We start from the raw sequence: 24,293 nt of genomic DNA on the forward strand, positions 1-24,293 counted from the left end.
CTGATCCTCACCCCCGGAGAGGGCTCCTAAACGCTGGGCCTTCTCTTTAGTCCTGGGGGGCTCTCTCTCCCACTGGAATACCCCCCCTCCTCACTGCTCCTTCAAGGGCCCCTAACTGTGCTCCTAATGGCTCCTCTTGATTCAGCTTTTGTATGGTTTGTATGGTTTGTTTGATTATTGTCATAGATTAAATTTGACAAAGTTCCGTTCTGTACTTAAATTGATCAATAAAAGGTTGTTTGTGCTTTAACCAAGTACGACCACTAGAGGGCAGTGTTTCTAGTGTCTTCATTTACACAGAATGAGGAGTTTCGATTAGGTGTAGATATGACATGGTTGGCATGGAAGCTAAACACCTCTAACGTTGAGAATCATTAATTGGATGAAGACGGCAGGAGGAATGAAGGAAACAATTAAATGAATCCAACTTGGATACGTCTGTAAATAAACATCAGGGAATCAGAGAATTGTTACTCCTCTCCAGCAAGGTGTGTCCACTAGGGGGCGCAGCGCCACCCTCAGGGCTCAGTGAACAGGAGGTCCCCACAGGAGGTCTCCAGCAATGTGTGTGTTCACTGTGATCTCCTCAGACCATTGCTATTTCTTGTCTTATCACTGAAAACAGTTATGGTTTAGAACCGGTTTAATGTTCTGTCTCAGTTCTAAACACTTGTGTTTTGGCATACACCTAAATCTATTAATTCAATCTTCCTTGCATTTGTACTTTTATATTTGCATACACGAGGCAGCACACAATCTCACGACTAGGACCCCCTTAGGAAAGTCAATTACAGTTTTAGAAACAGTGGTTTTGAATGAGAGTGTGACTTCTAATCTGACCAGAAGGGTGGGGGTGTGTTTACTGGAAAAGGTTCCCTGTGTGTATTTGCTCCGTGTTTGTTTGCACATCACGTGCAAGTTTTTTTTTTTTTTTTAAACCCTGGTACCGGCCCCAGGGTCTTATCAAGCAAAATGTGAGCAACTAACCTTGAATTAGCCTTAGAGGTAATAACGTGTGTGTGTGTGTGTGTGTGTGTGAGGACACAACACAAAAAGTCCTGGGGTCCCAGGACTGCAGAGGACCCGGTCTGGGGGTCCCAGGACTACAGAGGACCAGGTCTTGGGGTCCCAGGACTGGTGAACTACAGAAGACCGGGTCTGGGGGTCCCAGGACCGGTGGACTACAGAAGACCGGGTCTTGGGGTCCCAGGACCGGTGGGCTACAGAACACCCAAACATATCACCTCAACAGTGGAGCTCAATTGGGTCCCAATGCTGGGGGTGCACAGGGCCGGGGGCCACAGGTCTGGGCGGCCAGGAGCAGCACTGCCACACACGCAGAGGGGAATGTGCCGGAAATTCTCCATACTGAGTACTGATTAGTGTGTGAGGGGGCAGCAAAGGCACTCCCACTCCTTCTTTCTCTCTCTCTTTGGGAGAGCCGCTTCTGGGGGGGTGGGGTTGGGGGTGGGGTCACTGTAGGGGAAGAGCCTGAGGACAAACAGCACGGCACCCCCATATCACACCACGCACACACACAGGTAGGAGACACACACAGACAGACAACCACCTGGGGAACACGGCCTCTGTACAGGTGAGCCCCGAACCAGATGCTCCTCTGACACACGGAGGGGAGAAGCAGGGGTCACTAAGGAGTGGGGTCACTAGGGCGTGGGGTCACTAAGGAGTGGGGTCACTAGGGCGTGGGGTCACTAAGGAGTGGGGTCACTAGGGCGTGGGGTCACTAAGGAGTGGGGTCACTAGGGCGTGGGGTCACTAAGGAGTGGGGTCACTAGGGCGTGGGGTCACTAAGGAGTGGGGTCACTAGGGTGTGGGGTCACTAAGGCATGGGGGCACTAGGGCGTGGGGTCATTAGGCGGCTGGGAGTCGCTAGGCAGGGGTCAGGATGCAACTTGGTATGCAGTATCTTTGAGGGGGTGATAAGCGTTTAAGACTGGATATTTCCAGTGTCCCTCTTGGCTAAATGGCCCAAGCGTGTTAATTTCCTTGCAGTCTTCTCGCTATGCTCTCTACTGCCACACAGAGGGTCCCAAACACACTTCATACTCTTTCCCCCCCATTGCTTATATCTCCATTTAAGCTCTAATGCACATAGTGCTTCTCCTACTCTTTGCACTCTGATTGTCGTAGTAACTGCTGTTTCTGCACATTCCTGTAAGCAGTTACACTGGACTGCATATCCTCTGCGTGACATGAAGTTATTTAACCTTGAATCTGTACCGGTACCCTCCATCGCGTAAGCGACGAGCATCCAGTTTCAGAATGTCTTCTTGTAATTCTTGTGCAAGCCGTTTTGTCACAAATCTCCGGTCATGACTGGGATTCAGGGAGCAAATTTAAGGAGGTACACCTCCCAACTTCAGTTGGAATGTTTGACGTTACATCGGAGGCTTACTGCCTGATCAGCCTTCAAATCTACCCAGCTTTGTGTGAAAGCCAGTAATGCGAGTTGCGATATCTAAATTCATGTGCACGTGAAGGAACTCTCACTGGGATCTGAGAGCAAAATGGTGGCACTGTGGAGCCCTGACGGATAGAAGGGTTCACAGGAGATGCCCGGTACGGAGGTGATGCCCCAGGAATGCAGAGGAGGCTGAGCTTGGTTGAGGTCATGACGTTCTGATTCCCTGATCTATCGTCCAATCACTCAAGTCAATCGTAAATAGCAGAACTCCATCTTGTTCTCCATGCTGATATGATATGACCAAATGCAACATTTAAACAAGGGACATAACCTCTGTGCCGCTCTGAATACAGCCTTCCATTCAAGTTAGCAGTCAGTGACAGTGTGGCAAATGTACATGCATGAAGCTACTGTGCATGCACATTGGTTCAGCACTGATGGCTCAAAGGGTTTGATGGCAACATTTGTTACAGAGATGCATTGTAACGATCAAAGCAACATGGTGGTGGTTCTGTGATGCATTGAATGTGCTTTTTTGTATGTACTTGCTATAACCCCTGTTTCATCATATTTTGGGTGACAGCCATTATAAAACAATATTAATATTAAATGTAATGTCCAAACATGTAAATGATAAATCTATATTAAAAAAACGGTTACATTAACTGCCACTCATATTAGTTATTAGATATTAGATTGTGATCCATGCGTTACATAAAAGCAGAAGAAACCGTTATACATTAGCGTGTAGCTAGAGAAGTAGCATAAAGACGAGCGCAGAGCACGTTGTATTCCGATTGTGTGTGTGAAGGTTACGCAGCGTGCAGCTGGTAACCATGGTAACATCAGACAAGACGTTACAAGCATTAACAACTTCCGCCGGTAGATGGCATCAGTGGACCATTAACAAACTTAAAACATTCAACTTCAAATATATTTGTGTTCGCAGGGGAAACATACATGAAACAGAACAGTTGACATGATGGTGATGGAAAATGTTTGAACGTAACCAAAATCAGCTGGACGTTGTGTCTGGGCGTTCCATTTCCCATGAGGCCTTCGGCAGTGGGCCGTTTCTTTGACAAATATTGGAAAATATTACCAATTTGACCAAGAATGCATTTCACATTTTCACCAAATAACAAAGTGCCGTGACCCATTTGTCCACTATTCCCGAATTTGGAGAAAAAAAAATCGAGCACCCTTACTGAAACGCTAGTCGTGGGTACCAGGTATAAATACGAGTCGAACTGTCGCTGTCTACCGGGGCGGGTGGTCTACTGAACTCACACCTAAGGTAGGTTAGGGTCTGGTGGTGGCCACGTGAAAAGTCATTGCGCGTGGTCATTTGAGTTCAGGAAAGCCGCCTGCCCCCTTTTCGTTCGCTCATATACAATTTTAGAGCTCGACAGTTATTTATGCTGGTTGGCGTTTATGCCGGACATGTTTTTTAACTGCAATTATGAGGATATAAAAAACCTTACGGGATATTTTGTAGATAGAAACAATTTTTGCTTTGTTTTAACTACAAGGCCAATGAGGCTTGAGAAACCCATGTTGAACAGGGGACAGGCGGACAACATCTGGGGTTGAGGTCTTCATGAACCTAACCCAGTCTGACAGGTGTGGTAGCTGCAGGAATTATATTAAATAGAGTTAAAATTATTGTTTCTACCCTTTTGGTGCTGCCTGGGTTGTAGATCATGTCCCTACTTTAATCAAAAAGCAAAAATCAAAATCAAAACTATCGCGATACCCGTGGATGACGCGATCAACCAAGGAGCAGCAGTTTGATTTGTCTGCTGTCATGCGTTGCGATATATATATATATAAGTGCACACACAGCTTGTGTGAAGAAGATGCGATTGAAGATGTGACGATTGTCAGGGGGATTTAAATTTTTCTTAATAGATATCTGTTTTGATGATAACTCACTCTCTCCGGTTTGTTCGTTGCATTGATAAGGCTGGCTAGCGTATTACTTTTCTTTTTTTCGCGACGGGGAAAGGGGAGCAGACAGAATTGTCATGGGTAAAGAGAGTCACGTAGTCACTTTAAAGACTCAAACTCAGGGTAAAGCCGTATAAGAGTAACAGTTGACTACAGTGTATTACCAAACATCGAGAGTAGGCTAGGCTCTCTTCACTGGGTTGTTTAAAGTAGGGTGTGGTTTAAATGGGTCGTCCTTAAATAAAACGGTAGATGAAAAATATTTCTCGTGCCTTCTCAAAACATCTTCACTGAACAAGTCTCGGAATCTGTATCATATAAGGCTCTGCTGTACTTCAATCAATGCATTTTAACACCACCGCCTTTTTTGCCGGGTGAGTCGTTGCTCTTGTATCCATATAGGCCTAAGTTTGTTTATGTTGAGATTTTAAAAAGAAAAGAGTCGGAAACAGAACTAACTTATTTCTGCACTTGTATCCCATTGAAAGGATTGAAATTCACCGTCCATTTGGTATATGTGACCTCATACTAATTGTTTCTACAGAAATCAGGAACAGTAAGATCCTGTTTATTCTGGTTAAATGCAGAAGTCCAGTAGATAACAGTAAACTGGTGATGAAACCCTGCGGCCTACGCATCCAAAAAAAAGAAGATGATGAATAAGTGGTGAAATCAGTGTTTTTCATGAAGGCGTTCATGTATAACTTGATCAATCTCTTTAGGAAAAAAATGAGGTGAAGAGAAAGCAAAGAAAATGCCCACATTCCAGCTTATTTCTAATCCTGGTTTAATGGCAACATTGAGGAAAAAGTGATAAATTATATTTGATGATTGTGATGAAAGTGTGTTCACATTTTTAACATGTTTTGTTTATTTATTTTGTAACACAGACAAGACAAGATATATTGCATTCAACCTCACTAATGATAATCCATACCCACCCACCACGAAGATGTCTGTCACTGCCCCGACCCCTGTGGGAGCAGGGGGTCGGTGCCCACCTATCGGAATACACCTGGAAGGCATCATCCTGCCGCCCATCCTCACCCTAGATGTCATACTGGGGCTTCTGGGAAACGTAGTTGCCTTTTGGATCTTCTGCTGGAAGCTCAAAAGCTGGAAATGCACTGTGCTGTTCCTCTTCAACATTGTAATTGCCGACTTCTTCGTGCTGGTGAGCTTGCCGCTGAGGATTGATGCCTTGCTCAGGGGTTACTGGGTTTTCGGTGACGGCCTGTGCCGGATCAACCTCTTCCTGATGGTCACCAACCGCTCAGCCAGTATCGGCCTCATGACGTTTGTGGTGATCTACCGCTACTTTAAGGTAAATTCACACCTTAGACCTTTGACGTATTGGATGTTGTTGGCAGTAATAGGATATTAGTCCTATTCTATGTGAAATCGCGTCATTGTTCTGTTGTTCTGTTGTTATAGTTACATTGTTATCATCCAAATACTCCATATTGTCGTAGATAAAATACAACGTCTAAACAAAAACTAAGAGAGATCGAGGAAGCCGAAGGTTTGAATGGTAAAGATTTTATTATCACTCGAGAACAAGCAACAACAAAATCCTGAGTTGGTTTGACAAAGAACTGAACAGCCACTCTCCGGCCCCTGCTTTTATGCTCCATTATGCCCATAGATCATCCATACGTCGTAACCTCATCCCATGCATTTTTCCCTTACTTGGAGACATGTGGCGCCGTCTCCCTGCTCTCCCTGGACCTCCTTGAGGCCCAATCTAAACAGAGCATTCCATTCTGTGCAGCCCATGGCTCCAACAAGAACATATATCAGATACACATCATGTGAGGAGAGCATTTCTTTGGTTGCTCAGTGTTTCTCCACACTCATTTAATTAATATAACATACTGGGCAAGATGTTGATTGCATATTGCTTAACAAATTTCTCCTATAATATCAATAACATAAATATGTAGCCGGAGGAGGCCTGTATTTTTTTTCAAGTTTAAACACTCGTTCATTCACCTCATAAACCTGGCTTGTACTAATCCATCTCTGCAGGTCTCTAACCACAAGCCACCCAGGGCTGTACGCTAACTGTACACCTAACAGCAAAGGGCCAGATTTCAGAAGCACACAAGTGGACCGTTAAACAAAATTTGAGAGCTAAACCGATGCCACTCCTAATTAGAGCTTGACAGTTTGGCCTTGAATGTTTAGATGAGGAAAGCCAATTAATAATCATAATCACACTCCTAATAACATAATTATAATGAAATAAATAATAAATAAAAAGAGGGACGGACAAAAGGCTACATAGATAATGGGACTGAAGGGAAAGGGGTGAAGGCAATAATAATATTTCTCTTTTGCACACAATAATTTTTAATAACATATGTGTTGAAATCTGTACAGCCCTGACCTCACATCAATTTCCTCTCCCTTCCCACAGGTAGTGCACCCACACCACCGCTTCAACCGCATGACCAAGAGGCAGGCCTGGTACGCGGTGGCCTTCCTGTGGCTGCTGGTCATCGGTCTGCGGGTTCCCATGCTGGCGTTCAGCCATATCAAGGGTGACGGCAACCAGACTCAGTGTTTCTTCTTCACGTCCTACGGGGAGGCGTCGCCGGACGTCCTCTTCCTGGTGCGCATGCACCGCATCCTGTCGGTGCTGGAGTTCCTCGTGCCCCTGGCCATGCTGCTCTTCTGCTCGGCGCGCATCTTCTGCGTCCTGAAGAGTCGGCAGATAGACATGGCCGAGAGCGTACGTGCGTGCACGTCAATCGTGGTCGTGTTTGCCGTCTGCTTCCTGCCTGGCACGGTGACCACGCTGGGGCTGTGGGTCATCGGCGCGCGCCGCCCAGGCGACTGCGCCTCCTTCTACGCCTTCACCCAGCTCACCGCTGTGTCGTTCGTCCTCAACGTCCTCAAATTGCCACTGGACCCCATCATGTACTACTTCTGCAGCCCCATGTTCCAAAACGCCCTGGTGGGCGCGCTGCCGAAGACACTGCCGAAGGCGCTGCGCGGTGGCAGCTGCCGTGGCAGCACAGGAGACGAGGGAGAGGGAGACGGAGAGGGGGCAGCAATGGGGACACAGTCCACCGCACATCAATAACTCCGACCCCTCCCGACGAGAATGCGAGATAGACGACGGAATGAACATTGATGACAGTGTTATTATATATTAGTTAGGCCTTTATTATGAGCATTAACTGCCTTCAACTGTATTCAACTTTATTACACAAATATGTGTCCCTTTGTGCCAATACTATGTTCCTTCAATAGAGGAGGCTGCAGTTTCAGGACCGCTGCACTATATTTCTAGCACCCTTGTTTATTTTTTATTTTGGTTGCCTTTGGTTACCTAAGACTATCCTAAGGTTAGAGATGGTTATGTTGAGAGTGTTAGAGAGGTTTAGGGTTTGGGTTCATTTGGTTAGAAATGGTTAAAAACTTTTAAAACTTTAAAACTACTACTTTGTGTTGAATGATGAGGTGCGGTGTGTGCTGTGTGATTGTGCAGTGTGTCTGTGAATTGTGTATGTTGGTTGATTGTGCAGTATGCGTGCTGCTTATGTTTGTTGATTGTGTCCCTGAAGCTACTGTAATGCGCCCTTTTAAATTGCCCCTTGGGGACAAATAAAGTGCTTTGAAGTTGAAGTTGAAGTTTAGGGATTGGGTTAGAGATGGTGAATTTAAGGGTTTGGGTTAGTTTAGGTAACAGGTTTGACATCCCTAAGTTTAGTCATGTGGTTAGCTGAAACTATGGCCCTTGGACTGCGGTCCTGAAACGGCATCCTCCTCTATTGCAGGAACATACTCCTACTCCTTTGGGTAGCTTGCTGCATCCCTCTCACTGTGCTGGTACTTTTCCACAGTTTTCTGTATTGTTCCATTCAATAAAGCTGCTATTGTTGTCTATAAAATATTGCATTATACAGTCACCCTGACTGTATATAAAGATTTATTGATAACTTTGAATTTGACAAAAGATTGTAGTTAAATATTGCATGATCCTATTTGTGCTCATGCAATTAAATACTTTGTTTAAAACACTAAAACACTAACTAAAATGGAATAAATTTTATATGCTTGCATATGTTGCCAGAACACATGCAAGCATATAATCACAAATTGCATAAGGTAGTAAAAAATACATGTGAGTAATACTTTCCTAGAAAAAGTTTACATAAGAGTGTAACTTTGTCTTCGTTTGGGGAATGCAAATCAATTGGAGGAGTCAGAGGAGCAACTGTGGTTTTTCCACTTGGTTTCACCATTTCCTTTTTGACCTTTTTGACCTTGGTATTTCTGAATGAGGAAGGAAATCACACCAGTCAGATTTTAAAAGTATACATGTCCAGTGCATCAGCTATAATCCCTTTGGAAGGCGTATTTTGTCTTTTTTGGGGGGGAATGTTTTTTAACATCATACAACATCATAAGTAAAACCGTGATAAACGTCATGCTAACAGCAAAATACAAGCTTTCTACCCCTGCATGTTATTGTTTTATTATTTTTTTGCAGCTGTGATTACTACATGTGACTTTGTGATGTTGTTTTACAAATGTGTATAACAATGATTTGTATATCAAATAAGACTCCTTTTAATATATATAAACAGTTTATATTTTTAAGTAATATAAAATTCTAAGGGGTAAATCAAACAAAATCCTGATGTTGGAAAATTATTTTAAAAGATTATTATAAAATATTTTCTTTATTAAATAATTATAAAAAACATTCATTTTTTACATTTTTATTAATTTTATTCGTATTCCAATTATGATTATAGAAATAAATATAGTTGCAAGCAACCATCACAGGGTCCTACTGTATGACTGTATGACTGACTGTATGACTGTATGACCGGCAGTATGACCATTTGACCGACAGTATGACCGTATGACCGACAGTATGACAGTATGACCGACAGTATGACCATATGACCGACAGTATGACCGACAGTATGACAGTATGACCGACAGTTTGACCGACAGTATGACCATATGACCGACAGTATGACCATATGAACGACAGTATGACCATATGACCGACAGTATGACGGTAGACTGCCAAAGGCAGATTAGAGTATATTTTGAGAAATATAAGTCTTCCGTACATGGAGGTATGGTGAGCTTGGTCGGTAAGGTAATATGGCATTGGTATGCCTTAAAAACTAGTTTACTAGAAGTTAACATATCAAAACAATCACCAACCATAATCTAAAGCATACTGTGTCAAACGGATGTTTGCAAAATTACATGTGCACAGCTTCAATGCCCAGCCTGCATTGTAAAGAGGCCACGGTTCAGAAGGGAGAACTTCAAACAAATGTTTTTTTGTAGTTTTTTCAGATATAGTCTTCAAATTTGGCATGGGTATACTATGGAATCTCCTCTTAATAGCCATTTTTCGACAGCTGAGCCTACGTGTTTTGGATGCAATGTTGCATGTGCTGTTTAAACGTGTTGTGAGCTGTTTACATATGCATGTATTTCACTTTCAAATGTATATTCTGTCCCATCTTTTGATTCCCTTACTCATTTTATGAGTTCTACAAGCCTGCCAATTTTTATAACTTTTGGAGCCAAAAAGTCAGGTTAAAAATAATAATAATACTAACGAATACAAAAGGGTTCCTACGTTTTTCGTAGGACCCCTAATAATGATAATAATTAACAATATTATCGTTGAATTATTATTGTGTAACCAACATGGACTCTCTTCACTGGGTTGTTTAAGTAGGGTGTGGTTTAAATGGGTCCTCCTTACATAAAAGGGGTAGAAGAAAAAGCTTTCTCGTATCTTCACAAAACATCTTCACTGAACAAGTCTCGGAATCTGTATTATATAAGGCTCTGCTGTACTTCAATCAATACATTTGAACATCATTACCATCTTCTTTGCCGGGTGAGTCTTTGCTCTGCTATATTAGTGTTAAATATATAAATATATATATAAGTGTTAAAAGAAAATTGTTTATATTGAGATTTTTAAAAAGTTACAGAATCAGCTCTAACAAATTGTATCCCATTAAAAGGATTGAAATACAGAAGATATATTTGTATCCATTACTTATTTCATCCATTTGATATATCAGACCTCATATTGGTCTACTTGTTTCTACAGGAATCAGGAACAGTAAGATCCTGTTTATTCTGGTGTTTAGCAGAAGTTCAGTAGATAACAAAACAGGAAACAGGTGATGAAATCCTGCTGCCTGCAGCCTACGCATCAAAAAAAGGTGAATAAGTTGTACATGTGAAATCAGAGTTTGCTTTTCATGAAGGCCTTCATGTATAAGTTGTTCAATCCCTTCGGAAAAAAAGGACGTGAAGAGGAAGCAAATAAAAATGCCCACATTCCTCTTAATAAGCTCTAATCCTAAAGTTTACTGGCAACATTGAGGAAAAAGTATTTTTGAGTTGAAATATGTTCACATATTTTACATGTTTTTCTTCTCTTTTTTTAAAGGCCCTGGCAAATGACCAACAAACCAATCAAAAACCTTCACCTCTTAAAATCTCCCAAATCTCAAAATCCACACCAGAAAAATAAGCAAAAGACAAACTACATTGAACCTCACTATTGATAATCCATCACCATGTCTGTCACCGCCCCGACCCCTGTGGGTCGGTGCCCACCTATCGGAATACACCTGGAGGGCATCATCCTGCCGCCCATCCTCACCCTAGATGTCATACTGGGGCTTCTGGGAAACATAGTTGCCTTTTGGATCTTCTGCTGGAAGCTCAAAAGCTGGAATCCCAATGCACTGTTCCTCTTCAACCTTGTCATTGCCGACTTCTTCGTGCTGGTCAGCTTGCCGCTGAGGATCGATGCCTTGCTCAGGGGTTACTGGGTTTTCGGTGACGGCCTGTGCCGGATCAACCTCTTCCTGATGTTCACCAATCGCTCGGCCAGTATCGGCCTCATGACGGTTGTGGCGATCTACCGCTACTTTAAGGTAAATTCACACCTTAGACCGTATTCTATAGAGTTTGGGATAAAAAGTTGAATAGTGAAATAGTGACATTGTTTTGTTGAACATTGTTATCATCCAAATAGTCAATATCAATTACATAAATATGTACATTAGAAGTTATGGAGCCATTTAGGAGGCCTGCATTTGTTTAAAGTCTTTCATTCACCTCATAAACCTGGCCCTCGTAATAATCTGTGGCCCTACAAATCTAAATCAATTCTAGAATCTAGAATTTTTTTTCATGATATGCTGAATAGTGGAATTACATAAGGATATGCAATTACCTTTCTTGGCATTTAGAAGAATTTAATGGCGCAATACAAAATATGTTGGTTGCACACAAACACCAGAAGTCACAGAATCAGCAATAATCATTAGTGATTGTCGATGCTTTTTACGGCTTTGACCTTACACATTTCCGACCTACTTATTGTACACCGTTCCTCTCTATATGAACCCCATCTCAGCAGGACCTCTAACCGCAAGCCACCAAGGGCTGTACGCTAACTTTATTAGGTGGCAGCAAAGAGGCTGACAAGCTAAAGATTTCAGCAGCACAAAGACAAATTCAGTTGCAAATAAACTTGCCACTCCTCATAGTTTGGCCTTGAATGTTTAGATGAGGAAATTCAAATAATAATGAGAATTATACTCATAATAACAATAATTGTATTGAAATAACAAGAGGGACAGACAAAAGATAATGGGACAGAAGGGACAATAATAATAACATTTCTCTTTACACACAATCAATTTGAATGGCATATCACAAAACTATATGGCACTACAGCCCTGACCTCACCGCAATTTCCTCTCCCTTCCCACAGGTAGTGCACCCACACCACCGCTTCAACCGCATGACCAAGAGGCAGGCCTGGTACGCGGTGGCCTTCCTGTGGCTGCTGGTCATCGGTCCGCGGGTTCCCATGCTGGCGTTCAGCCATATCAAGGGCGGAGGCAACCAGACTCAGTGTTTCTTCTTCACGTCCTACGGGGAGGCGTCGCGGGCCATCCTCTTCCTGGTGGGCATGCACCGCATCCTGTCGGTGCTGGAGTTCCTCGTGCCCCTGGCCATGCTGCTCTTCTGCTCGGCGCGCATCTTCTGCGTCCTGAAGAGTCGGAAGATGGACAAGGCGCAGAACGTGCGGCGGGCCATGCGCGCGTGCATCGCAATCGTGGTCGTGTTTGCCGTCTGCTTCCTGCCTGGCACGGTGACCACGATGGGGCTGTGGGTCATCGGCGCGCAACGCCCAATCGATTGCGCCTCCTTCTATGCCTTCACCCAGCTCACCGTTGTGTCGTTTGGCCTCACCTTCCTCAACTCGGCGTTGGACCCCATCATCTACTGCTTCTCCAGCTCCATGTTCCGCAACGCCCTGGTGGGCGCGCTGCCGAAGGCGCTGCGCGGCGGCGGCTGCTGTGGCAGCGCGGGAGACGGGGGAGATGGAGACGGGGACGGGGCAACGGTGGGGACGTCGTCTGGAACTCAGTCCACCGCGCAACAGGAACTCCAACCCCTCCCGACCGAGAATGCAAGAGCGACAACGAGATGAACATTGATGACAGCATTAGTATATATTAGTTATAGGCTTTTATTATTAGCATTTACTGCCTTCAAATGTATTCAACTTTATTATGCAAATATTTGTCCCTTGGTGCAAATACTATGTTCCTTCAATAGAGGAGGCTGCAGTTTCAGGACCACATTTTTAGGGCCCTGGTTTATTTAGGTATTCACAGTGTATCTGTGGATACCTATTGTTAATGTCAATTTTGGGTCATAAATGGGCCTACATATCTCCTGTAAGCAGGTCTCCAGTAAGTTTGGTGCCAAAAGTTTCAGTTAAACGCACGGCTTGGCCACCCTGATGAATGACAATTCTGAAACTTGGTGTAGGCTACATGCCTTATCTTGCATTTTTTAAATGTTTGCCATTGGGACCCATCATGTCCGTCAGGGTAGATTTGGTTGTACAGTGAACATTTCGAAAAAACGTCAAAAACATTCTTCTTAAGAACTTCAGCTTAAGTGACACACAGTTTTCATATTCATATTAATTTCAACTTGCCGTTTTTAAAATCCTTAGTAATGGTTTTCACTGGTAAAAACTGGCCAAGTTATGGCAAATTCAATACTTGATATAAGATTATAGTCTTATTCTATCAACCCCAAGTCATCTTTAGAAGAACACGTGTGAAGGGTGTGTCAATAGCTAAGGCTGGGTTCACAGCGCTAATGCTCCATTTCCATTAGTCTGTGTAAGAAGGAGGCTGGGACTTGAAAATTGCCATAGAGGACCCCTCCCTTAACATGTGTACATAGTTTGTGTGTCTATCTGTATGTCTGAGTGTGCTTGTGTGTGTGTGTGTGTGTGTGTGTGTGTGTGTGTGTGTGTGTGTGTGTGTGTGTGTGTGTGTGTGTGTGTGTGTGTGTGTGTGTGTGTGTGTGTGTGCAGGGCCGGCCCAAGCCTTTTGGGGTCCCTAAGCAGAATTAGTTTCAAGCCTTTGGGGCCCCCCTCATACAGGAATGGATTGTGAACTACTGTACCCCTGGGAAAAGAAGCATAAAGGACCCCCTCCTCCAATTTGTGCAAAAGTGGGTGTAGATGGGAGAGTGGGGCGGGTCTGGGGAAAAAAATTAGAATTTGGTAGATGTGATTTCCTGTATTTTAGTGCATCTTGGGGATGGCCAGCTGGAGATGGGCAATAACTTAATTTGTTTAGATTCATAGCCTATAACCTGACTTGCAGGGCCTGCACAAGCAAACTAATATAGCACTGGGTTTAGCTGCCCCCAAACCATAAGTCTACTTTAAAGGCCTAGCCTATATTTTGGTCCATATTTGATTAGATACATTCAGGGTTCCACACAGACATTGTGGCATGAGCAGAATTTCTGAATTTCTGATTTAGAGGGCTTTTAGATATATCGCATCACATATCGTGTGGTAGTTACCTGGGGGGCCCCATTCAGACATCAACCCATAACTCATTTTGTATGATTAAGGAAGCCCTATTAAGACATATCACATTTGATCTGGGGCCCCATGAGAGGGTCATCCACCCCTGTATTAATATAGTTGTTATTTACCCCAAACCAGTGTATTTGTAACCTCAGAGGGTACTGAAATCACAAATCTATTTTAAACTCTCATATTTGAAGTGAAACTTGGTGGCCAGGGGGCCCCAAGCAGCCGCTTAGTTCGCTTATGCCTCGGGCCGGCCCTGTGTGTGTGTGTGTGTGTGTGTGTGTGCGTGTGTGATTGAATAACAAAGATGGTTAAGTTAAGATTAGGTTTGGCTAGCTACGTTGTTGATCACGTTTTCATGATTTTTTCTTGAGTTACTCATTAGATTCCCAGTCCTACAAATGTGAAACTATGGCCCTTGGACTGCGGTCCTGAAATTGCACCCTCCTCTATTGCAGGAACGTAGCCTACTCCTTTGGGTTTCTGCTGCATCTCTCTCACTATGCTGGTATTTTCCCTGTTTTCACTGTATTGTTCCATTCAATAAAGCTACGATTTTTCATTTTTATCTCCACATTTTGCATTATAGTCACAGTTCAAGATCCATTGGTAACTTTATTATATTTGACAGAAGATTGTAGTGAAAAAGTGCATGAACCTATTTGTGCTCATTACATATTCCTTTAATCGAAAACAAATTATAGTAGAGCTACTATTGGAAAATAGTAATATAAAGGACATTTTAAATTTAGTCCATGAACTAAAATGTAAGTTTGTGCATATCGTTATGCCAGACAAGTACAATCGTAGATTGGCTTACAAATTATCTCAACAACTTCCAATAGGCCTACATAAGAAGTGAATGAGTCGGATCACTGTTATTACCTTAGTCCCTACTTTCCAAATCATAAGTAATTCCAATAGAAATATACATACAAATATATTATATATTATATTATTATTATTATTATTGTTGTTATTGTTATTATTATTATTATTATTATTATTATTATATTAGAATAATGTAATTACTTTTACCATCACAATGGTTTTGATTTTATATCACAATTCTTTATCAAATTACTTGATTTAGTCAAACGATTCATTCATAAGAAAACCAGCCTCTCAAACCTGTTTATATTATAATTGTTTGTAATATGATAACAACATTTACAACAGGAATGTCGATGGTCCGCTACATTGGGTCCTGAGGAGGTCGCTTCCGAATGACGTCTTCTCATAACAACCACAACCAAGCTCGGCTTGCTCACTGTGCGAGCGAACCGTGACCGGAGGACTAAGGGTTTATTGGAGATTAGGACAATTTTGTAGACATAGATATAAATGTATTCTAATACAAAACCATAATTTATACACAACCCGACACAAACATCTCAGTATGTGATTCTTATAGGGGTTGGCAAGCTAGTTTATTGTTAGTTTGCTAACTAACACACTAACACACTTTGCTAACAGATACTCCTCCAATTGTAACTTGTAACTTATTTTAGTCTAGACTTTATTCAATACAATAAAACAGACGATGGCAAATGTCGACACTGCGGTGGCAGGTGGATCCATGGTGAGCGGACACTCGACATGGGCTTGCAGAAGTGAACAAAAATTGTCTGAGCTGTTTATCCCCATTCATCTCAGTAAGGACAAGCATCTCACTGACCTAGACAGCGCCGCAACAAACGGGTACGTCTATTTAAATACTGGCGACTTTCCTGACGGAATACAACATGATTGAAGCTTATGATTTTGATGTATGTATGGCGTGAAATATGGTCATGGATTAATGGGCCACGAGAAGAAATCGTTCCGAAACTGATCAAAACATTACGTGATTTGTCCTAGTATACGTCTATGCAGAGGTAGACAACTGATGGAGCATTACGTTTATGTGGGTCCATTCCACACCCATGCAAAGATTACATACACTCATGGTGTTAATGGACACTGGATAAAAGTGGCATATATTCTCGGTTAAATTCTACATTACTGACACTAAACCACACTACTTGACCCATATCTTTGTATTCTCTGACCCAGGGGGTCGTGTCTGGTGCTGTTGGAGCAGGGGGAACAGGGCTCTCCATGCGTCATTTCACTGTGTTCGGCGTCACAGCCCCCTTCCCTGATCTGCAGCCTGCTGGTGACGAGTGAGGCCCGAACCGTCGAGGTCTACTCCCTGAGTGGGGACTACTGTGGCACCAGTAGAGGGGAAAGGGATAACAGCATACGGACCAACGGGTAACCAAAAACTAACAGCGTGGCAAATGTGGTTTGCCGAAGTTGCATGCCAAATGTCAATTAAAAAAAAAAAAGCCTTGAAGCCAGGAGATACAATCTCAGCCGTTGGGGAGCATTTGTCAATGTAGCGTGACAATATTCATATACTCATATATACTCATATACTCATATATATTTTTCTCATTGACATGCCAATAGTAGCATCTCTTTTGAGAAGTGTTCAGTTTAATGAATGGATAGGAATACTTGTGTTGTGCTTCAGAAAGCTTCTCTGTGACCTGTTTTTCTTTCCATTTTGTTCTAGTGATGAAGATCGTGGACCGTTTTATAAGACGCACCTGATACTAGAATCCCCATGTGTATCCTGTGAAGTGAAGGTTGGTTGATGTAACGGAACTGATTCCTTTGTCTTCATTAAATAGGAGTGGATATCCTTCTCTCCTGTTTTTTTGTTGATGCCTTCTTCCAGACTGTATGAGAGAGAGACTAAAGTAAAAGCTGTCAGGGCATTTAGATGTACAGGCCTAAGCTTTCTGGCAGCTTCAAAGGTATTGAACCGTGCACTATTATCCCTAGACTTCCATCCACCATACTTCATAAATAACCTGTACTCTATGCTCTAAACCCAGGATCTCAGACCCACAACCTTACGGCTGGGAGTCAAGCAATAGAATAGCCAATAGACCACCGTCTGTTCAAAACAACTCAACATTGTAGCCTATGCTGTGGTTATTATGTTTCTATTAATATCAACACCACGATGCATCACATTTACATACTGACAACGTTGTCTCAACTAGGTTCAGTCTCCTCTCAGTGTTCCACCAATGTGAGGCCTAGTGTGAACACTTATTCACACCCAATCACTACTCTCCCGTCTTTTCTCCCTCTCACCCCCTCTCTAGCTTCTCTCCCTGGGTGGGAGGAGCCATGTTGCAGTATCTCGTATTCTGGTTGGCCTACAACCCCAGGGTCCCTCGCCTCATACAGACTGTAAACCCACCCCAGGCCTGGGCTTAGGCCTGGGCCCCAGCATCGACATGCAGCGGGTCCAGACCCTGGTGGAGGAGATGGGCTCCAGCCTCTCTCCCGGAGCCCAGAGCCTCATGAACATGGTGAACGTCCAGCAGAAGGTGAGGTGGAGCCAGGCTTTCACTGAACAGCCTCCATCTCAATTTCAATACCTCCTTTTCAACTGTGCTGTGGGTGGAATTCTGAACTGATTGTGGAGACGGCGGAACAATGTTGTTGTTTTGTCCAGAATCAGGCCAGTGCTCTGGGTGGGCTGCTGCCCCTCCTGATGGGCAGCGGGGTCTTCTCGGCCCTGGCTGGAGGCGGCGCCGGGCCCCTAGCCATGGTCCAGAATGGACCCCTTCCACCAACCAGCATGGTAATAATCCCTTTGGTCAGCCCATATTATTCAACCACAACTGGCAGGTTGGCAGCCTGAATTAATATGTGTGCAAAGTATGCAAGCAATTTGATGTAAAATATGTCTGCACATTGCCCTTTGAAAGTCACGCAGGTTACATTTATTTGCACTAAAGGGTGTTAAAAACCAAATAATTTGCAATTATTTTGTGTCATCTTAAGTCCATTTTGTCTTGCCATTACATAGCCTAGGACTAGGGGGAGTGCCTTTGAAGCTCTTTGAGACAGTCACTGTGATTCAAGCGATTCAAATACAATTTATTTATCTTGCCTTAAAATACTTTTTTTTTTTACATTTGTAACATATATCTCAGCATATATTGACATATGTGGGTTTTCATTGGATATTCTTGACCCTCCCGTCCCCCTAGCCTCCAGCCAACAGGCCCCCAGGAGGTCCGGCTCCTCCTGCCCAGAATGGAGCTCTGGGGTCAGATGTATCTCCCACCTCATCACCTGGAGACTCTAAGGATACAAGTACGGGCTGGTTCTTGCTTTGGCTCCCTGCTAAATATTATTCTGACTGGCTGACTGGCTGGAACTAGTTGTTATAATGTTAATTATCAATTGGGTCATTCGAGTTGGTTAGATTGGAGTTGGCAAGATTACCGTCAGTTAGATTTAAGGGGGTATTATTCAAGTCTGCTAGAATCAATGTGTTTTTCTTCCGATCAGGTACCTTCTGTTATAAAAAATCGCCTTTAAGAAATGACCCCCAACCTAGCAGTTTGCACCACCTCTGTGTTTTTCCAGACCCCCAGGAACCAATCGACCGAGCCCAGCTTGCAGAGATGATGTCTCACTTCCTGAACAGCCAGGCCCCGGGCCGAGGTGGGGGTGGTGGTGGCCTAGAGCTGGGCCCCACCCCCGCTCACTTCCTGCCCATGCTGCAGAGTGTGTGCGGTCAGGTGACCCAGTTGAGGCTGGACGATGCCGCTAAGAACGGAACCTGGTGGGTGGGCCTGGCCCGGTTTGAAAACAATTTCTCTGTTCTTTTTCGGTGCTTATTTTTTCTAACCCTCACCCTAACAAATTATGTAAAAAATATTTTTTTTTTCATAACAAACTAACACTAAACATTAAACCAGGGGTGTCAAACGTACGGCCCGCCAGATAATATGTAATGTCTATCAGAACTGTCCCGCCGGCACATCGCATTTCAGCGTCAACGCATCTTGGCTCGGTAATCCTGGCAAGTCAATTCCGGCTGATCGCAATCCCGTAACCCCACCCCCCCCTCCGTCAGCCCGTAACTCCTATGAAGGGTCCAGTAACATTATAATGTGTGTTTTGTCCGATTATATTATCATTATTATTATTTCATATTATTAAATATTAGACTCTAGGATTCTGATTGTGTTTTTCTGGATAAATATGTCCTAAACGGACAGAATCTTGTGAGTTGCTTAATATAATGGAAGTTAAGATGTTGGTGAAGGGTGATGGCTCTACACTTTTAGTGACACAGGACAAGTCCACATTCATCCAGGTTAAATCGTATGTAATACTCTTCAAGTTAGTATTATGATCCCAAATGAATGACTATACTACATATAGTTAGTAAATCATCACGCAATCATGCCTGGAGCTTTAGATATTTGGTCGGTGTGTGCGAGTGCTTTTTGAGTTCTCCAACAGAGGCGGTCAGAATGCTGTCAGATGAGTGTACAGGGAACAAACAGACCCATTCATCTAATAAGACAACAGATGCGATTGTTATCGCTTCATGGTAGGACTTTTTTCAAACATTTTTGTCAGTCGTCATCAACTCAAATCAAGGAAAAATAACTATAACACCATAAGCTACTGCGTGACTAACTTACTCGTTGGCTAAAAAACTTAAATCCTACGCCTTATTCATTCAGTTATGTTTTTGATTTTTTGATGAATATCCTTTATGATGATGTTAACATTGTGCTAATTTGGCCACCAATTAAAGAAGGTCATTGGTGGATTCCATAAAAGGGCCATGAATCAATGCAGCCAGAGAGCACTGAAGAGGGCTACTGACACAATGGCTTAAATTCATCAGAAATGTGTATGATAAATATATTTACAAAATGCTCATACTTAAAAAAAATAATAATAAGAATAACCTAAACCAACATTACCAAGCGTTGGTTCTCACCTAGATAATCAATATCTAGCAGTTGGTTGCAGCGGAATCCATTATAACAATGTCCCACTAGTCTGATGAATGGAAACGTTTGTCAGGGGTAGAAAATGAGAGAAAGTGGGCAGTCTAGAGACGTCACTTGTGTTTCCAGTCCGTCTCAGACCTTCAGAGCGACTTTCAGCCGGTAGGTCTCTTCTACTCATACTGGGCGATACTGGGGATGGAAATCAACAGACAGATTAACTGAACTCTCTTATTGATTAAGGCTTTCTTATAGAAATGTTTGGCATTGTGGTTGTAGCTAAGTGAAGCCACTACGGGTTGTTAACCGTGGATTGTTTAGACGTGCGCTCAGTAAATAACAAACGGGAGTTAAGTTTGACAATAATACGGCAGGTTTCTTTTCCTTTATAAATCCATTCGCCGGCAATAATGTTAACTTATAATACACTTCAATAACAAAAATAACAAACTGAACACTATCACACAAAGGGCACACTCGAAAAACTGTTTGCTTCCCAATTAACACCTGTTCACTGTTTCCTTGGGTTAAATAACCTACTTGGGCTGACCGCACGTAACCTCAGCCACACCCAATACAGCCCCCTTATTGTATGGAGCACAAAAACATGAACACAACTGAAAACATGAATATGGCTCCTACAGTGGTTGTTTAGAAGTGTTGTTCATGAGCGTTTTGAGGCTTTTGCAATGTGGATTGTGGTGATCAGAGGATGGATTGAATCGAGTGATTGTATCTGGACACAGTCTTTACTAGCTGATGTTGTGGTTGGTTTTCATGAAATGGAAACACCACAACAACAATACATGAACAAATCAGGAAACCAGTAAACCGCAAAGTTGAAGGTGTGCTTGTTTAGAGGTCGCTAGGCTCATAAGAAAAACCTTTATTTAATAGATTACCCTGCACGTATACTTATTCTGGTATTCTGGTACTAATATCTTAAAAAAATGGATATAGCTGTATAATACACGAAAGAAAGCCTAACCCTAGTCAGATTTTTAGGATTCAGCACACTGCAACTACTGAGCATGTAGAGGTAAGGAGTTTTTAGCAGTGCTGCCCACGGTGCAGACATTGGGGTATGAACCCTTCACCTTTCGACTGGGAGTCAAACACCCTAACCACGAGACTATCTCCTCCTAGGATCTGCATGATTAGCAACCAATCACAGACGGAGAAAGTAACCAGTAGAACTCGACGGCTTAGGCGAGCCATCCCCCGATGCCGGGAATTTTTACCTTCATGATGATCAGCCTGGCTTGGTGTGTGTGCGTAGGGAGCTGGACGAGGCGATGGAGCGGCGTCTGGAGGACATGGAGCGGAGGCTGAAGGAGCACGTGGATCGGCGACTCGACGCCCTGGAGCTGAAGCTGGAGCGGGTGCTGCTGGCCGCCCTGCCCCCTGCCACCGCTGCCCTCGGCCTGGGGGACGCCGGGCCGGCGGAGGCGGGGGTCGGACTGGGGGACGGCCGGCCGTCTTTGGAGCTGCTGCACACGGCGTGAGACCGTGGCGTGAGACGGGGCCCTAGAGGGAAAGACAACAACGAAAGGCTAACAAGACTATTGCTTCTCGAACAACGAGACGGTTGAATTCAGACTGGCGTGCTGCTAACCAAGCTATGCTAACTACAGAGTGACCCAGAGGGGATGGAATAAACAGACATGGGTGCCTGCTTTCAGAAAGAAAGTTCATATCAGTGGTTGAGGTGCGCCGCTTGAATCCAAGATGAACCACTGCCAAATGGAGCACGTTACTATGCGAGTGTTGCTATGGGTGACAGGATAACGTAGTGGCCCAGACCACGGCCCGCCACCTTGAGCCCAGAAGGTCCTGGGCTCCAGTATCCCTCTGTCCAGTTGTAATTTCAAAGTTGTATTTTAACTGTAGGCTACTGAACTCCAGAATGAATGATGTCATTAGGTCTATGTGGAAAAGCACTGATACTGGATATAAGGATTCCAACCAACAGGCTTAAGAAAGGCTAAACAGAGTTCTGCCAGTACTTGTTTGAAGACTATTGTTAACAGGATGTAGTACATGGGATAACTAAATGATAACATGCATGTATCACTCAAAAACTCTTGTGTCTCTTAGCATGACACCAAGTCAATTTATACTTAAAAAAAACGACCTCAGTACTTAAAGTATACTGAAGTAGACCACGTTTCATTGTCATGCCAAATGTGAATGTTGGGACTGTACATATCAATGCCTTGTAACAATACTCATCTGCAACTGTAAGATGTCCAATGGAATTTAATATTTTACCTGTAATACATTTTTGTTTACTGCTCTGAGACATGTAAAGCGGGAATAAAATATATTTGTGCAATACTAAATGAGAGGAGAGTGCCTTCACCTGATACATGATGCAACCACCTTCAAACCACACGACAGAACGGTTCTTCTGTTGACCACAAGGCTACGCTGTAAGTACATACTTGTACATACTTATGTACAAACTCAATTGAGATAACCCGTTGACCTCCAGATAATAAATTAATGTAATACCATACACAATACGTCTTTATGAATCGAAAATCAAATCAAAACACGAGTCACTGGAAAAAAACAACAACTTGTGGTTGTCAAAAGTCAAAATACTAATTAAGAGGATTAGTCGAGTGATGCTTACAGGACATACACTTAGGCACAGGCCTGGGGTGGCCAACTGGCCATCGGGACGTTCAGGAGGTTTCCCATTGGGTCCACTTTCAAATGCATTTTGGGCCGCTTGGGTGAAAGAAAAAAATACTTTGACCATTATTTTATCTTCTCCTAAAGTAGACGTTCTTAATTCATCTGAAATTTCAGCCCCAGCATCGCAATATATATTATATGGATTATACAATGTAGGGTTAGGTAGTTCACCCCTCCCAATTATTTGAGTTGGTTTGGTCCATAGTGCGTCTTTTCTTGAGCGGTTAACAGAAGAGAATCAGCGAACAGAAGCGACAAGTGTCGTTGATTGTGGAGGGCAGGAAAAGCCTAGGAGGAGCCGAAAAAGCGCGATTTAAAAAAAGAAAGGCACTGGAGGAAGATGATACGCCGCCAAATGTGCCAAAATAAACCACCTGTTTAGAGGACAGACACAAGTTGCAGCCGGTAGGGAGAGGTGAACCTCATGATTAATTTGCAACATAAATCATTTAGCTATTTGTGCTATGTTTGAAATGCCAACCTGAGCATAAAAGCTTAAACCAATTCATCATTATTCTAGTTTATTTTTTTAAGCCATATGACGAATCACAAATATAATTTGTGAAAATTAAACTCCAGCATGATCTGTGTAAGTTAGCCCAAGCAATAAAGTTACCCCTTCTTTTTTGTAGCTTTAGAAAAGATAAGCCAGTCAGACGCTAAAGAGGCAAGACTGGACAACATATTTCATGTAAAATATAAAAGACAGAACAAACGTGATAGATAGTCAATTATATTAAATATCAAATATTTGGTAGCCTCAGAGCAGCAGTTCAGCCGGTCTGATGCTGCTGGTGAACCCGATACATGAAGAAGACAGGACTGACAGGTAGAGAGGACTTTAAAAATATATATTTAAATTATTTGATATAGGCTAAGATAAACCACACATAGAACTGACATGATGCATTGAAATGATCCCAAATATGTAATGGGGTAACATTGTATGTTTATATATATAATTGATAGTTAAAGTAACAGATCATTGAGGTGGATTTTTCATTTGGCAAACGTTGATCCAATATCCAATAATAAAAAGGGACGAGTTTTGTGCTGTTAATTTATGCAAATTCTTCCATCACTGAAAAAAAAAATGGGCCGGTATGGGCCTGAAACTCCCGGGCTGAAAATGGGTCCCACTCCGGCCCTTCTTACGCATATCGTTTAAACGCTAAAATGCCTATTTATCGGCCTTATTTTATGTGTTTTAATTAGTTAAAACGGACAAACAAGGTAGAAAAATAGGCACCCATTCCATTTACTTCCACGCATTGTTTTACAAATATTCACCGCATAGCCTCTTATCTGTCATAGACTACCAGGCAGGCCAATTTAGAGAACCGGGATGGAGTGATTTTTTGACACTATTGCTTAATCACGCGCATACGTAGGCCTACGCGTGATTATCCGAAGGCGGACGACGCATTCCTGAGTGCAGTCACTTCGGCTGCAATGAAAT

General features: G+C 43.0%; 3 protein-coding genes across 3 annotated transcripts; all 3 read left to right on the top strand.

Moving 5' to 3' along the window:
- Positions 1–4,450: 4,450 nt before the first annotated feature.
- On the top strand, positions 4,451–8,362 carry LOC311366975 (hydroxycarboxylic acid receptor 2-like). Its single transcript, XM_084485769.1, has 3 exons — positions 4,451–4,749; positions 5,266–5,699; positions 6,795–8,362. Exons 2-3 carry the CDS (start codon positions 5,328–5,330, stop codon positions 7,461–7,463), a joined length of 1,041 nt encoding a protein of 346 aa, XP_084341895.1. The 5' UTR covers positions 4,451–4,749; positions 5,266–5,327; the 3' UTR covers positions 7,464–8,362.
- A 1,818-nt stretch (positions 8,363–10,180) lies between these two features.
- On the top strand, positions 10,181–14,861 carry LOC311366973 (hydroxycarboxylic acid receptor 2-like). The gene is made up of 4 exons (XM_084485767.1): positions 10,181–10,262; positions 10,482–10,596; positions 10,827–11,319; positions 12,165–14,861. The coding sequence occupies exons 3-4, from the start codon at positions 10,957–10,959 to the stop codon at positions 12,888–12,890; spliced, it is 1,089 nt and encodes a 362-aa protein (XP_084341893.1). The 5' UTR covers positions 10,181–10,262; positions 10,482–10,596; positions 10,827–10,956; the 3' UTR covers positions 12,891–14,861.
- Positions 14,862–15,595: 734 nt separating this feature from the next.
- Positions 15,596–22,440, top strand: cUnh10orf88 (chromosome Un C10orf88 homolog). The gene is made up of 8 exons (XM_084485760.1): positions 15,596–16,007; positions 16,362–16,562; positions 16,867–16,939; positions 17,468–17,695; positions 17,824–17,952; positions 18,365–18,470; positions 18,747–18,945; positions 21,411–22,440. Exons 1-8 carry the CDS (start codon positions 15,850–15,852, stop codon positions 21,634–21,636), a joined length of 1,320 nt encoding a protein of 439 aa, XP_084341886.1. The 5' UTR covers positions 15,596–15,849; the 3' UTR covers positions 21,637–22,440.
- The last annotated feature ends 1,853 nt before the right edge of the window (positions 22,441–24,293 follow it).

Source organism: Micromesistius poutassou, assembly GCF_964030765.1.
Source record: "Micromesistius poutassou genome assembly, chromosome: 21".
Lineage (NCBI taxonomy): Eukaryota > Metazoa > Chordata > Actinopteri > Gadiformes > Gadidae > Micromesistius > Micromesistius poutassou.